The 15822-nt window shown below is 41.2% G+C and overlaps 1 protein-coding gene across 4 annotated transcripts in view; it reads left to right on the top strand.

The window, feature by feature from the left end:
- Positions 1-8076: 8076 nt before the first annotated feature.
- The window catches only part of LOC141096881 (ethanolaminephosphotransferase 1-like), a 90562-nt gene continuing 82816 nt past the window's right edge, over positions 8077-15822 (top strand). The window contains exons 1-2 of one of the 4 annotated variants that reach the window (XM_073583751.1): positions 8125-8332; positions 14983-15042. In XM_073583751.1, the coding sequence (XP_073439852.1) occupies positions 15028-15042 (15 nt within the window). In that variant the 5' untranslated portion in view covers positions 8125-8332; positions 14983-15027. Of the gene's footprint in view, positions 8333-14982; positions 15043-15822 lie in introns of all 4 variants that reach the window. The other 3 variants (XM_073583749.1, XM_073583748.1, XM_073583750.1) reach the window with 3 other exon arrangements.

The raw sequence follows: 15822 nt of genomic DNA, 5'->3' as shown, positions 1-15822 counted from the left end.
ATGTACAGTTTAGGGTAAGCGTAGTGCTGTTGTGGGCCACTAGATGGGAGCATACTAGTGGGCCTTGTAGATATAGTTTATAGGATGTTTATAGAGGGTTAATTGTAAGAGGGGCTGTCGTGTAGTAAGAGAGAAGTTTCTAGGAAGTTAGGAGAGATGGGGCCAGGGCGCCCAAGTGTCCACATGGGCTATAGGCCCAGACAGCTCGGCAGCCATGTAACGTTAAAATGCTGCAGCCCACGTTACCCAAGGCCACTGTGTGTCATAGCAGTGGGCCAGTACAGGAAAGGAAAGATGTGGCGACTTATCGCCTGGGCAGATGCTTTTAGGACAGGAGTCGGTTGGACTGAGGAAATGAAGGAAGTTGGAGCTTCGATGACATCGGTACAGATGGGCCGGATGCTTTTCCAGAGGCAAACAAACCTGGTGACTGATGATTTTGAGTCTGGGGCAAAACAGGCAGAAGGAATTGTCATCATGGCTCGGTTAGGCCAGGAAGGAACTGGGGAGCAGTCTAGGACGGTTCGAGCATGTACTGCACAGAAGTGACAGCCAAGCAGGAAAAGATGAGGAAACAAGTAAATTTTATGATGTACCAACTGTGGATGTAACATGTGAAGTATTCAGTAAAGAGAATGTTAAAGTTAATTTGGACTTTGTCTTCATTGCTGGGGTCGCCTGGAAGAGGGAACGTTGTTGCCTGAGAAGTGCCTGAGGGAGCTGAAATTGGAGATGCAGGTACACTGCAGAGAAGAATACAGTTTTTTGTAGGGGAAGGACTGGACATACAGTAGATGTTGCAGTAATTCTGGTCACGACTACAGTCCTGTCCCTCCCTTACAACGGTGTGCAACATAATCAAAAAATTTACAACCAATGGCCCTGCATCTTATCTCCCTTGACAAGGATAGCAGAGAAAAACCGATAAAAGGTTTCAACGCAGGATAGTCTGGATGGCTGATAATCAGCACCAATCAAGTTCCATATGATTACAAGCAGTCCTGAAGGCTTAGGGTGCATCAGTGTCAGTGCAAACTATCCATCGACATTTGAATGAAATGATGCGCTATGGCAGGAGACTCAGGAAGACCCCACTGCTGACCCAAAGACATAAATAAGCTAGGTTGAAGTGGGCCAAAATGTACGTGCGTAAACCAAAATCCTTCTGGGAAAGTGTCTTGTGGACAGATGAGACCAAGACTGAGCTTTATGGTAAAGCACATATTTCTGTTTACTGAAAACAGAATGATTGTTTACAAAGAAAAGAACACAGTACCTACAGTCAAATTTGGTGGAGGTGCAAAGATGTTTTCTTCCTTTGGTCCTGGGTGCCTTGACTGTGTGCAAGACATCATGAAATCTGAATATTAGCAAAGTATTTTGGGTCACAATATAGTGCCCAGTGTCAGAAAGCTGGTTTGGTGTCCTAGGTCATGGGTGTTTCAGCAGGACAATGACCCCAAACATACTTCAAGAAGCACCTAAAAATGGATGGAAACAAAGCGCTGGAGAGTATTAAAGTGGCAAGAAATGAGTCTGTATCTAAATCCCATTGAACACCTGTGGAGAGATCTTAAAATTGCTTTTGGGAGAAGGTACCCTTCAAATATCAGAGACTTGGAGAAGTTTGCAAAAGAAAAGTACTAAAAAATTTCAGTTGAAAGGTATAAGAAGCTTGTTGAAGGTTACAGGAAGCGACTGATTGCAGTTATTTATTCCATAGGATATGCAACCAAATATTGAGTTGAGGGTGCCAACAATTTTGCCCAGCCCATTTTGGGCTTTTGCGTGAAATTATGTCCAATTTGCCTTTTTTTCCTGTTTTTTTTTTTGTCTTGTTCCAATACGCACAAAAGAAAAAACCATGTATATAACAAAACATGCAATAATTTTTTGGGGGAAATACTTAATTTTCTAGAACAATTTCAAGGGTGCCAACACTTTTGGCCATGACTGTAGAAGAAAGCAGCAGCTGCACTCCCTTGTCTCCTATTATGTCTAAGCCGCAGCCCCTTGTCTCTTGTAGTGTCTAAGCCGCAGCCCCATGTCTCCTATAATGCCTATGCCGCAGTCCCATGTCTCCATTGATGTGTATGCCACAGACCCATGTCTCCTGTGATGTATATACTACAGCCCTAGTGTATCCTATGTGATGTATATGTAACAGGATGTAATGTAAACAGCAGTCTTGGTGTCTATGAGCTGTAGACACAGCAGTTTCTGTGTCTCCTATGTATTGTAAATAGAGCTATCTCGGTGTCTCCCAGGAGTCACTGAGACTGCTGAATACACATCTCATATGTGATGTATATAACAGTCTCAGTGTCTCCTATAAGATGTATATACAGCAGTTTTGTTGCTTCCTATGTGATGTATACCGCTCTATCTATGTCTCCTATGTGGTGTGTATACAGCAGATTCAGTGTCTCCTATGTGATGAATATACAGCAGTCTTCTATGTGATGTGTATACAGCAGTCTCGGTGTCTCTTATGTGATGTATATACAGCAGTTTCGGTGTATCCTATATAATGTATATACAGCAGTCTTGGTGTCTCCTATGTTATGTATATGTAGCAGTCTAGGTGTATCCTATGTGATGTATACTGCAGATCTCACACTGCTTAAGTGAGCAGAGAGGTTGTGAGTTCTCATTCAATGGAAGTCTTCAAACAGAGGCTTGACAGACATCTGTTTGAGATGGTTTAGTAAATCCTGCAATGCATTGAGCAGGGTGTTGGACACAATGAAACATAAGGTTCCTTCCAACTCTGACAGTCTATGATTCCCCCTGTGAGGAGACCTGCAGTGTAAAATACCAGACACAGTGTTAAGAGGAATCCCATGTAACCATACAATATGAGAAATAAAGAACCTGGAGAGTGTTTTTGCATTAGGTAATCCTGACAAAGGAACAAAATGAGCTTATTTGCTGTATCGGTCAACTACCACCCAGATAGCAGTTTTCCCAACAGACAGAGGCAGATCCGTGATGAAATTCATGGACAAATAAGTCCATGGCCTTCCTGGAATTGGTAATGGAGCTATCATGATCTCAGTGCGGGTTTGACTCGCATACGTGGGGTTAATGTCTGGAACCAGTGCTGATGACTGGCATTTCTGGGGTTAAATGTTGTGATCCCGTTGCAGGCTTACCTGCACACCAGGGGCTATGATTGTGGCCTCTCCCTGGTTCTGGGGGAGGCTTCTTATAGCCTCAGGATGCTCCCATCCCTGTCAGTTATACTTTTGCCCTTGGCATTGTGTGGTGACCCCTGAGTGTGTTAGTGCTGTATTCTGGTTACTTGATTCTCTGTGTATGACTCGGTCTGTTCCCTGGATATCGCTTTGGATTCTGCCTGGTACCTCCGATGTCTGTTTGGTTTTGATCTCTGCTTGGCCCTGATTATCCGCTCTGTCTCCTCCCTGGTACTGTACTGATATCTTGTGTATGACCTTTTGCTTTGTCTGACCTCCCGTCTGTTTATCCCTCCTGTACTTCGCTGGTCTGTACTGTGCATGACTTCTGCTTTGCCATAATCTGAGTTCTCTGGCTTCTCTGACGCTAAGCCCCGCCCCCTTGCAGTCACATGACCATAGGTCCTGTGCAAGCTTGCTCATTTTCAGTGTCCGCAGGTCCCGTGCCTCTTTACTTTCCAGCACTGACTGGACCCTGACACTATTAGCCTGTAGCACGCTTTGTCACCTCTGCTGCCCTGCTCCCCAGGTAACTCTTAGCACTGCTTCTGTACTCAGGACACGTGCACTGGCTCTATGAGCCAGTGTAGTGCGGTGTCTTTGACAGGAGCCAATTCCTCGACCGGCCGGCTATGACTGGCTTTGACACGTGCACAGACTTCACAAACAGTCACAAAAGCTTTAATCTCATTATGCATGGACAGCTACCAAAAATACTAGCAAAAGCTTTTCGTGTAGCAGTAACCCCAGAATGACCAGTCAAGATGAAATCATGAAATTCCTGTAACATCCGCAATATTATGTACACAGGTACAAATAATTAGGACCCTAGAGTAGCAGAAGGAGCCAACAACTGGACTTGGCAGATCTCCTCTTCTAATTCCGAGATTTACCATTGAAGCCACAATACCCTGAGGAATAATGGAGGATGGAGGTTCTGGAGGAGAAACTGAATCGAGACTACGAGATTATGCGTCGGCTTTCACATTTTTAGACCACAACCTGAATGTAATCGAAAAATTAAACCTAGAGAAAAAACAAGGACGATCTGGCCTGTCTAGGAGATAACCTTTTAGCTGATTCACCGTAAACTAGATTCTTGTGATCAGTGACCACAGTAACTAGATGAACTGCCTCCATCAAAAAATGCCTCCATTCATCAAAGGCCAATTTGACAGCAAGTAACTCACGATTCCCGACAGCATAAATTCTTTCCTCAGACAAAAAAATTTTAGAAAAAAAAAACATGGACACAGGTTAGTCAGAGTGTTGCGCTCCAGCGATAAAACTGCGCGTACTCCGACCTCCGAAGCATCCAATGAACGGTTCTTGGAGATCAGGTCGGATCAGAATGGAAGCAGATACGTGTAAAGTCAGTAAGAGGTTCAGCCATCTAAGGAAAACCCTCAATAATTTTCCTATAATAGTTGAAAATCCCAGAAAATGCTGCAAAGCCTTAAGATCATGAGGTTGAACCAAATCAATAAAGGCCTGCACCTTCCCAGGGTCCATCTTAACCCCCCCCCTCGATGACAAGATAAACCCCAAGAATGAAATTTCCTGAACAGAAAAAAAAATAAAAAACACATTTCTTTAATTTAGCGAACCATGAGTTCTCCCTCAACCTTTGTAACACAACATGAACATGTTCCTGGTGAGAGTCGAAATCTGGCCAGAGAATTAGGATATCATACAGGTAAATCACAACATATCTTCCAATGCAATCACAGAAAATAAAATTTTTAAAGTGCATTGGATAATCCAAATGGCATGACAAGGTTTTCAAATAGACCCTCAGATCAGATGTTAAAAACGCAGGTTTCCTCTCATCACCATTCCTGATGCTTATCAATTTGTAAGCCCCTCTAAGATCAAGTTTGGAAAACACCTTGGCCCCCAGAAACTGATAATATATGTAGTGGGTGAGTGGAAGTGGTAAGTATATTTAACCATGATTTTGTTTAGCTCTCGGAAATCGAGGCAAGAACGGAGACCCCATCTTTCTTTTTTACAAAGAAAAATCCAGCAACTACAATTGAGAAAGAGGAAGGACGGATATGACCCTTCCATAACCTTTTGTTAACATATTCTTTCATTGAGGCCCAGACAAATTGTTAAGGTGAGCCTCAGGCAATTTGGCGTGAGGAATAAGATCAATAGAACAATCATTAGGACGATGGGGAGGTAGTATCTCCGCCTCTTTTTCTGAGAACATATCTCTGAAGTCCTTCAGGTACCCCAGCAGACCCTTCAGACTGACAGAGCATATTTGTACAGACTTTGGACATATCTTGTCACAATTGGAGCTCCATTTAACAATCTCCTTCTGACACCAATCAATAACAGGATTGTAAATCTGCAACCATGGAAGCCCCAGTACCAACCCAGTAGGTAAATTGTCCGAAATAAAACAGATGGATTCAAAGTGGAGTGCTCGCACTTTGAGCATGAAATCCACCGTTACCCTCTTGACCAAATTCTGGGCCAACAGTGTTTTGTCAAGTGCAAAGATTTGAATAGATGCTTCTAAACTAAATGTCCCTAACCCTAACTTCAGAACCAGTCCCAAATCAATAAAGTTAGCAGCAGAACCACAGTCAATGAATGCTAATGTTGATAACAGATGGTTCTCGAAGGATAACACAGTATTTATCAGTACTTTATCAGAGGAAGAAAAAGGTACCTGGGTGTCTGGGTGACCTCGTAGTAGGTCTTCATCAAATTAGTTATCTGACCCTGCAACTGGCATGATAATGACTCCAGACTCTTGCATTCCTTAGCCATCTACTTCAAATTTGCCACCTAGTCACAGAGCATTTGAACAGGCTCCATACTGGTGAAAAAGAAAAATGATTCCATATGTAATGTGACGCTGAGTCACTTCTCATAAACAAACCGTGAGACGGGATAGTCAAGGAATCCGAGGTCAAAAGCCAGGAAGGTACGTCAAAAACAGGAGAAAGAAACAGAGGCGTAGTCAGGCAATGTTCAGAGGTCAAAATACTAGGAGGATTGCAGATCAGGGCAGAAGGGTTTTAACCAGTTTTTCCCAAACTCCAGTCCTCACAGATCCCACCCACGGGTCATGCTTTCAGGATTTCCTTATTATTGCACAGATGGTGGAAGTATCATCAAGGCATCAGGAATTATCTCATCTGTGCAATAATAAGGAAATCCTGAAAACATGACCCATTGGGTCCATGAGGACTGGAGTTTGGGAAACACTGGTTTAAACAGATGGATGGTGAGAACAAAGTCCAAGGTCAGGCAACGAAAGATCTACAAACAGAATGCAAGGCACATGGAGACAAACCACACAGTAGCTGAATGTATGTCTGGCAGAGGTCTGGGAGTAACAGCCCAGTTAAGTAGCCTGGCAATCATCCGGAACAATGAACACCTGGAGACTTCCATCTCCTCCCAGTCTGAGATTGGATGGCCCAGCTGTCACACAACACACTGATAGCTCAGCATGTCCCTGCACCAGACTGGACAATTGAGCTGTCAATCAAAGTACTGACAGTGTCAGCACACTCCTGTACCAGATTGAACGGCTGGCTGTCAGTAACTACATCCCAGGCACACTGAGGGATGGAACCATGAAACTAACACTACACAGAACCCTCTCTGGACCCACCTTAAACTCTAGAAAATTAATTTTTTACTTTTTTTTTGCTCAGATCTGTCAGTGAATGGACAGCACAAGTTTGGCATTTTTTCCCTTTCTTAGTTGAGTCGGTAAAATCTGAATTAAAAATATATGGTGCAGAACCACAAAGGATATTCAGTAATTCTAGGAAAGTTCTTAGTTTCTAAACTACAAGGCTACATTCACACGTTAAGTATTTGGTCAGAATGTTACATCAGTATTTGTAAGCTAAAATCAGGAATGGAACAATCAGACGAAAATACTGAATGTGTGAATGTTGCCTAACACTTATTTACTGAATTTCCCATATAGGAACCAATGCCTGTTAAGTCAATTTCCAGGAATGTTATTTGTCTGTAAGATAAAAAACTTGGTCATTTGTGGCAAGGAAGGGGTGAATGTAGCGCTATGTGTTAGCTGTGCATTTAGTGATAACAGGACTGCAATAGTTCTGATTTCTAAGGGCTGAAGTCCATAGGTTAGGCAAGCTTATGAACAATTCTTAAAGGGCCATCATGCTGAAAAAATATTCCATTTTCTAAACCATACACACTAATCATTCTGTATTAGCTGTCTGTGATGAATCTACACAAGGTATACATATCTAGGTTGGTTGTTTTTGCCTGTTACTGAAAGCACTGCCGACAGTAATTTGGGCACAGGCTCTGCAATCGTAAGTCTAAGGCTGTGTTCTCACATTTCAGGAAAATCCTGGTAAAACAACAGTGTCCTTCAGTGATCTTAGCAAAATAAAAACAACATAATGTGGCTACAACGTGTGAACACAGCCTAAGGCATCTATGTGCTGTCTGTTCACATCATAGAAATTAAGAAAATGATAACACAAGGATGCAAAAGTCAGATATCAATGGGACCTCAGAGACTCAGAAAATAATTCTGTCTTTCACCGGAGTTTCTTATTCTCACCAAGTTTCTAAGTAAAGTTTTTGAAATGCTTGTAATCAAGTGAATGTAGTTTTGTTTTTTTAAGACTTTTTTTTATATTTTTTTGCCATGTTTTGTTGCTGTTGAAGCATTTATTGATTGTTAGTAGGTAAGACTATGTACTACATAATATTTCCACCTAAGATAATGCTTCTCTGGTGAATATAAATCATCCTCTCATGTGATTCTACTGTTACTTGGCTATTATAGTCTCATACCTTTCTGTTTTCCCAAAGTGACACTTTGTCACCCATGCAAGCAAGGTGATACCTTTACTTCTTAAATACCTGCCTTCCTGGTTAGTGACATCAAGAACTGTGTTCTTCACAGATAAGATAGCAGGACATAGACTGACACACACACACCTATACTTTCTTTCTGAGCCTGCTGCTTAACTACAGGACCTGCATCCTGCTGCCTGGGGGAGAACAGTTACAGTCCAATATTGTGGGAAAGCTGAACTGGAGCTCCACAAACAGGAATCATGTTTAGTTACCAGTATATCAGCTCAGATCAACTCGCTGGTTTTGACAAGTACAAGGTAAAAATATATATATATTTTTAGTTCTTGTAGTTGTATTGGTCTCTTGTATGAGATAATTGATACATTGCAATTGTCTTTTAGAAACATGATGAATTTCAAATTGCTATTAAGCTGTGACTACAAATCTTATGTATTTCTACTAGGTTAATCATGCTGTATAATTGCAAATTAATTCTATGTCATGGATTTGATTACGTTTTCAATAAAAAGAAGTACAATATTGTCACATTATAAGTGAAAGGAGTACAGTGAAATGGGGTTTGTGACATCTATAAACCTAAGCCCAGCTGACCTTTAGGCGCAGGAACAATGCAGACAATAGGGGTAAAAACAATGCAGACATGGCAAATATACAGAGCATCGGGTGAGCCTTTTATTCACTATTTCATCCTCTATACAGGTGTACGTTAGGTTCAGGTTAGTATAAAAAAATAATTGGACTTGTGTGTTCACTTTTTCTGACCAGACCATATCTGTAGGGGGTAGCACATTAATTAATTATGTTTCACCTGTATGGCCAGGTTAGCACGTGGCTCAAAATCGTAGTCTGCTATGATATCGCGTCCGGCTATAAAGACATCGGATTGGAGGTCAAACTTTCATGTTTTGGACTCTGCCTCATTGAGCTCAATAGTTTTGTTGAGGAATGTCTGAATTCCATTTTTCAGGCATTTTGACAGAAGTCCCTGACAGTCATGAACTGGGTTTAGAATTCAGTGTGAACACGACCTTATAATACTCCCTGCATTTTATTGTAACATCTGTGCTGCTTTGAAGGCAAGCTGCTGATTTTTAAATCTTCAGTGTGCCCAATCTGTCAGAGGCTTTTTTCTACACTTTGCCGAGGATTCAACTCATTACAATGCAAATAGTGAAGTCTGTAGCCAATTCCAAAGTAAAACCAATGACAGAATCTGCATCTCGCAAGTCTGCGTATTTTGATGAAGTTTTGAAGACATTAAGCTGCTCTGTATTTGCAGTGCGTCCGTAGTCCATATAGCAATATACAGTAGATACAACTTTCCTCCCAGATGTTTTACTACTTAAACAAAAACTTTCTAGATCTTTTTTTTGCTGCCGAATCAATCTATCTTATTAGGGTGGATTTATACACAACATTTCGACATGTAGGTGCCTTTTTCTTAGGCTAATATGCCATATTAAAATGCAAAAAACACCTGACACGTTTCTGGTGCACAAAGGCACCCTTAGTCATAGGGTGCCTTTGTGCACCAGAAACGCGTCAGGTGTTTTTTGCATTTTAATATGGCATATTAGCCTAATAAAGTTTTTTTTCATTTATGCCGGTGTGCCGAACGAACTTTCTTCTTGTGGATATCTGCTGTGCTCACCAGCAAATTCGGGCACCCACCTGTGGATTAATGAACTCAGCCCAAAGTGGTTTTCATTTGGATGTGATGCAAGCTCCCAGTCCTCCCTCTCCGTGCCTTTTTCTTAGTATTTTCTTACTGCAGTTAAAGATTGGTTATTAATTTATAATATCTCTATGCAGAATATATTTGCATGTGGAAATTTCTTTAGAATTTAAAACTTTACGTGACTTAAATGTGGCATTTGTATGACATTGTGCTTCATGGACTATGAATTATAAAAAATATGTATAAAAACCAGGAATTAAAAAAACAAAACACTAAAAATACTTTCCAAAAAGGAATAAACATTTCTATAGGTATTTTTGGATGCAATTTTAAAGAGGTTTTACTGGATTAATGTTAATATGGCTAAAGACAGTAAACATTCTGAAATAACAGTATGGTTATATTGAAGTTTTATAGAAATAATACAAAACATATTCAGCACAAGCAAAGTAAAACCAGAATAAAGCCCCTCTCTTCACCCTTTCCTCACTCACCGTCCATCAAATCAATAACTAAATACATCATCAGTTTTTCACTACATAGCCTGCAAATTTTCCAAGCTTTGGATAAGTATTTTGTCCTTGGAAGTTGAGGAGTTTCCCATTGGTGTGTCAGTGTCCATGGTGAGAATACAGGTTTCTGAAATATGCATTATACAATTACCGTTGTGTGTTGCTTATTGATAAAGGTAAGGAAGAGAAGAGCCATAGGCCAGGGACCATAAGCATCAGATTAAATATTCTGGAAATGGAAAGTGATATTGGTGCAAGACCCTGATTGTTGGTCCAGGGCACCCACAGAGTTTCCTATTTCTGTAATTCACCTCTTTTTGAATATTTTTTTTTTTTTTCTCAAGTCGGATTACATTATTGACTTTAGAGACTTTTTCTGTTATGTTAAGTGGCTTTGAGTCCTTCCATTGGTATAATCTGCTCTTGTGTATAAGATGCAATATCGCTAGTCTAGATATATTGAGTTTAGAAGTACCGTATAACCATGTAGCATCATTAAGGAAACTAGTGTCAGATGAATAGGACTAATATATTACTCAACTGCTTCATCATGTGTGGCACCAGCTGCAGCCCCCCTGCCCTTTATTGGACTGTTTTCTTCTCTGAAGCCATCATGCTGTCCACCTCAGCATTTCCGCTAAGGCTAGTAATTGGGTGTAGCACTCAAACAGTTGACCGGCACATGAGTCGTACAGAGAACTATAGACCAGCAAAGAGTCCTGAAGTAATAGAGAATTCATCAAGTGACCAGTGATTGTTGTTTTATGTCATTCACTGTCTTTAGTCAAAATTCTGTTTTGTTGAAAACCAATTCTGTATTATTAAGGATGGTTTCACACACATTTTCGTTCAATTTTTTGGGCCAAAGCCATTGTTGAATTCAAGTGGAATGGAAAAGTTAAAGGAAGGTTTTCTACTTCTCCTTTCTGATGGGTCAATTCCTGACTTTGCAGTAACATTTTTCAAAAAAATGCCATGTATGACACCATCCTAAGACGTACAATATGTTTGCCAAGCCTTTTTCATCTTCACAAAAAAAACATAATGCAATACAGATGTTACTGTGATAATATAGCAATGTGACCTTCTTAAATTACACCTTGCCAAACAAATCAGGGTTTTCATTGAAATCTTGAAAACAATCCCATCTCCAAAAATGTTTTTGCTCTATTGCGGTGGCAGTTTTGTCTTATTTTTCAGTGAATCAAATCTAAAAAGTTGGTTTAGGCACCACGTCTGATTTTACCAACAAGATAAGGAGTTAAAGAACGGTACCAAGCTGTTTGGTCTGAATACAAAGAGTATATTCTCAACATACCATCTCTCAGCATCTTAAGTTTTACAGAAAGGAGTTTTAGTTTTGCACCTAACTAGTGCTTGTGTGTTAGCGATCTAGGTGAAAGGGGCTTATGATTAATTAACCAAATTTAGATCTTATTTCTTCAAGTGGCCTGCTTCTGCACTTACAGGCTGGATTCTGTTGCAAGTCCACATTAAAATACGGTATCTATCTATTTATCCAGAAAATCAGAAAAAAACAGGCAGCACTCCAAAAATTAAAGATCCATTAGCAGCAACATTTCAGCAGATTTCTCTGCCTTTCTCAAGCCTATTTTCTATTTTGGAGGTTTGGATATGACCTTAAAATGTTTTATTGCACTCAGCTTCTTTTGGTAGTGCTGCCAAATTTTCTTTAATTAAACTATTCAGCTTTGGTATTTCTGCATTTTCCATGACACCATGTGCATTATGGTTTGTTCATCATAATGTCACGTTTATATACTGTATATCTTATCAGTTATCTGCATAAATCTATAATAATAAATGCCATAAGCAACTTCCGGTTGTAACAACTTCCGTCCAGTTGTAACCGGTGACGTCACCGCACACCTCTTTCCATGTTAACCCTCAACACACACACTCCTCTCACCTTTCACCATCTCCACTCACTCTTTCACTCCACATACGACCCCTTCTCTCACTCCGTCTCTCATACTCACGCCGTCATCGCCGCTGATCCACGATCCCCGACATCTTCTTCCGCCGGCGCCATCCTGGATCCAGACGTCCTCCACGCCGGCGACATGTTCTTGCGGCGACGCCATTTTGGATCGGCGAAATCCCGCAATAGTCAAGATGGCGTCGCCGCAAGAACATGGCGCCGGCGAGGACGACGTCGGGATCCAAAATGGCGTCGGCGAAAACTCGCGAGATTTCGCCGACGCCATTTTGGATCCCGACGTCGTCCACGCCGGCGACATGTTCTTCCGGCGACGCCATCTTGACTATCGCGGGATTTCACGATACTCAAGATGGCGTCGCCGCTAGAACATGTCGCCGGCGTGGACGACGTTGGGATCCAGGATGGCGCCGGCGGAAGAAGATGTCGGGGATCGTGGAGCAGCGGCGATGACGGCGTGAGTATGAGAGACGGAGTGAGAGAAGGGGTCGTATGTGGAGTGAAAGAGTGAGTGGAGATGGTGAAAGGTGAGAGGAGTGTGTGTGTTGAGGGTTAACATGGCAAGAGGTGTGATGCTATCGCATCCTCCCGATGCGATAGCATTGGGCCATAATCTAGTATGCTATAAAAGTGATTTTATCTGTGTAAACTTTATCTGTCATCAGTATATTCCCAGAAACTGTCAATTTATAAAATATATGTTAAAGGGGTTGTCTGGGCTTTTCACATAATCTCAGTACATATCTGGGCTGCAGAATTATGACATTAAGTAATTTACTTTCTGTCACTAGTTTGCACGGTTTTCTAGATATTCTGAACAGAACATCCAAGGGGGGGTGTTATGGCATTGAAATGAGAACTAGTCGTAACCTCCTACTCTACTCCAAACATGCCCTCTATAGCAACAACCCCACCCTCCATAGCTACAGGCCCTCCCTGTCCGCATGAAGAAGCCCTCATCACACAGTAACAAATCCTCCCCCTCTAGCAGCCTCACTGCAGAGAGCAGACCACCCAGTTGCTCGTCCCCCAGACACACGCTGAACAGTGATCTATGGAATGTGAAACTAGTGAGGAGGGAAAATTGTCCTGTATTCTGGGCCACTCCATGATTACAATACATAACTCATTATCAGTAATTCCTTCCCTCACTGTCCCAGGCTGCTGGCAGCAGTGAGAACAGACTGTGTGATGGCCAGTGATGGGGGTCTGCAGCTTCTAATTTGCACAGGGGATGGCAGTCACTGATGTAATCTGTTGTGTGACAAAGCCTCTGCTGTGTGAATGAGACAGCTCTGTGTCACTGATGTCTTCACACAGCAGCAGATTTGGTGCAGTGTATGTGTGAGCACTGTGTCTCTAATGACACAAATACTGATGGGAGCAGCCTGTCCCAGAATACAGGATGATTTTCCCTCCTCACTAATTTCACTTTCCATAGATCACTGTTCAGCCTGTGTCTGGGGGAGGAGCAGCTGGGTGGTCTGCTCTCTGCAGTGAGGCTGCTAGAGGGAGAGGATTTGTTACTGTGTGATGAGGGCTTCTTCATGTGTACGGGGAGGGCCTGTAGCTATGGAGGGTGGGGTTGTTGCTATTGAGGACATGCTTGGAGTAGAGTAGGAGGTTACGACTAGTTCTCATTTCAATGCCATAACACACACCCCTTGGACGTTCTGTTCAGAATATCTAGAAAACCGTGCAAACTAGTGACAGAAAGTAAATTACTTATTGTCATAATTCTACAGCCAAGATATGTATTGAGATTATGTGAAAAGCCCGGACAACCCCTTTAACCTATATTACAAATTGACTGCCGCAATTCTTATTTTACCTGACCAGTTTGTGATTTTCCAATTTCAATATACAGCTCTGGCAAAAATTAAAAGACCAATGCAAAATTTTCAGGTTGTCTGATTTTTCTCTTGAAAGGTATCTTTTTGAGTAAAATGTAAATTGCTCGTTTATTTTATAAACTACAACATGTCTTTGAATTTCCAAGCACTACATTTTATATTTATTTTCAGAAAGTGAGAAATGGTCAAAATAACCAAAAAATGCAGTGCTTGCAGACCTCAAATAATGCTAAGAAAACAAGTTCATAATAATTTAGAAACAACAATACTAATGTTTTAACTCAGGAAGAGTTCAGAAATCAATATTTTGTGGAATAACCATGATTTTTAATCACAGCTTTCATGTGTCTTGGCATGGTTTCCACCAGTCTCTCACACTGCTTTTGGGTGACCTTATGCCACTCCTGATACAAAAATTTAAGCAGTTCTTTGTTTGATGGCTTATGACTATCCATCTTCCTCTTGATTACATTCCAGAGGTTTTCAATGGGGTTCTGGTCTGGAGATTGGTCTGGCCATGACAGGGATTTGATGTGGTGGTCCTTCATCCACACATTGTTCATACGTTCTTTGCAAAGAATAACCTGCCCAATTCCAGCCTTGCTGAAGCATCCCCAGATCATCACCGATCCTCCACCAAATTTCACAGTGGGTGCAAGACACTGTGGCTTGTACGCCTCTCCAGGTCTCTATCTAATCATTAGATGACCAGGTGTTGGGCAAAATTGAAATTAGACTCATCAGAGAAGATTACCTTACTCCATTCCTCTATGGTCCAATCCTTATGGTCTTTGGCAAACTTCAGCCTGGCTCTCCTTTGCTTCTCATTGATGAAAGGCTTTTTTCTAGCTTTACATAACTTGAGCCCTGCCTCTAGGAGCCTGTTACGAACTGTTCTTGCCGTGCACTTCACCCCAGCTGCCATATGCCATTTCTTTTGCAGGTCACTTGATGTCATCCTGCGGTTGCTGAGTGACATTCGAATTAGATGATGGTCATCCCGGTCAGTGGAGAGTCGTTTTCACCTTTTGCTGGTCTGTAGCTTTGCTGTCCCCAAGGTCTGCTGCTTGACCTTGTTATTATGCACTGCCGTCTTAGAAATTTTAAGAATGTCACTCACTTTATCCCTCTGCTATTAAAGCCAGAAATTAGTCCTTCTTTTACTCAAGACTTTTCTTTTCAACTCCTTTGGCATGGTTAAAAGTTATTTTTTCAATCCTATTACTTTTGGAATATTACTAGCACTTGTTTTGCCATCCAACTTGTGCTATAGCAAGAGGATTGTGAACACCACAGCAGGGTTTTTTATACTTTCCTTCGTTAAATAAGATTTGGTTCAGGTGATCACCTATTCAGAAGCACATTAAGAAGAATGAGGTGTATTCTGGTTGGAATTCAACTGACACTGCAATGGAATGACTGTCAGACATGTAGAGAAGCTGATTTTTATAAAACTGTACAGTGGTCTCTTAATTTTTGCCAGAGCTATATATACATGTATTTATTTTTTTTAGAAAAATAAGGTATTGAATTGATGCCCAAATATGTCTCAGCCTCCATTCTCTGAATGATTCAGCAAATGGTCTATTGATTGCTTTTCACCTAAGACTTTGTTCACATGTATATTTGTCATCCGTATGTCATCTGTATGTTATGGATCCAGTATTTAGTAAAAGAAAAGAAAATCTGTTACAAGCGTTAATGACACAGGAAACTGTATTTGTTCATGTAAATTTCATTATTACTGCTGATGTATAAAAATATATGCCATACAGCATAGATT

The sequence above is a fragment of the Dendrobates tinctorius genome, unplaced genomic scaffold (genome assembly GCF_039654945.1).
Source record: "Dendrobates tinctorius isolate UK_male_01 unplaced genomic scaffold, ASM3965494v1 ptg000081l, whole genome shotgun sequence".
NCBI classification, from domain to species: Eukaryota; Metazoa; Chordata; class Amphibia; order Anura; family Dendrobatidae; genus Dendrobates; species Dendrobates tinctorius.
The sequence above is the reverse complement of the archived record's forward strand: the minus strand, read 5'-3'. Positions and strand labels throughout refer to the sequence as shown.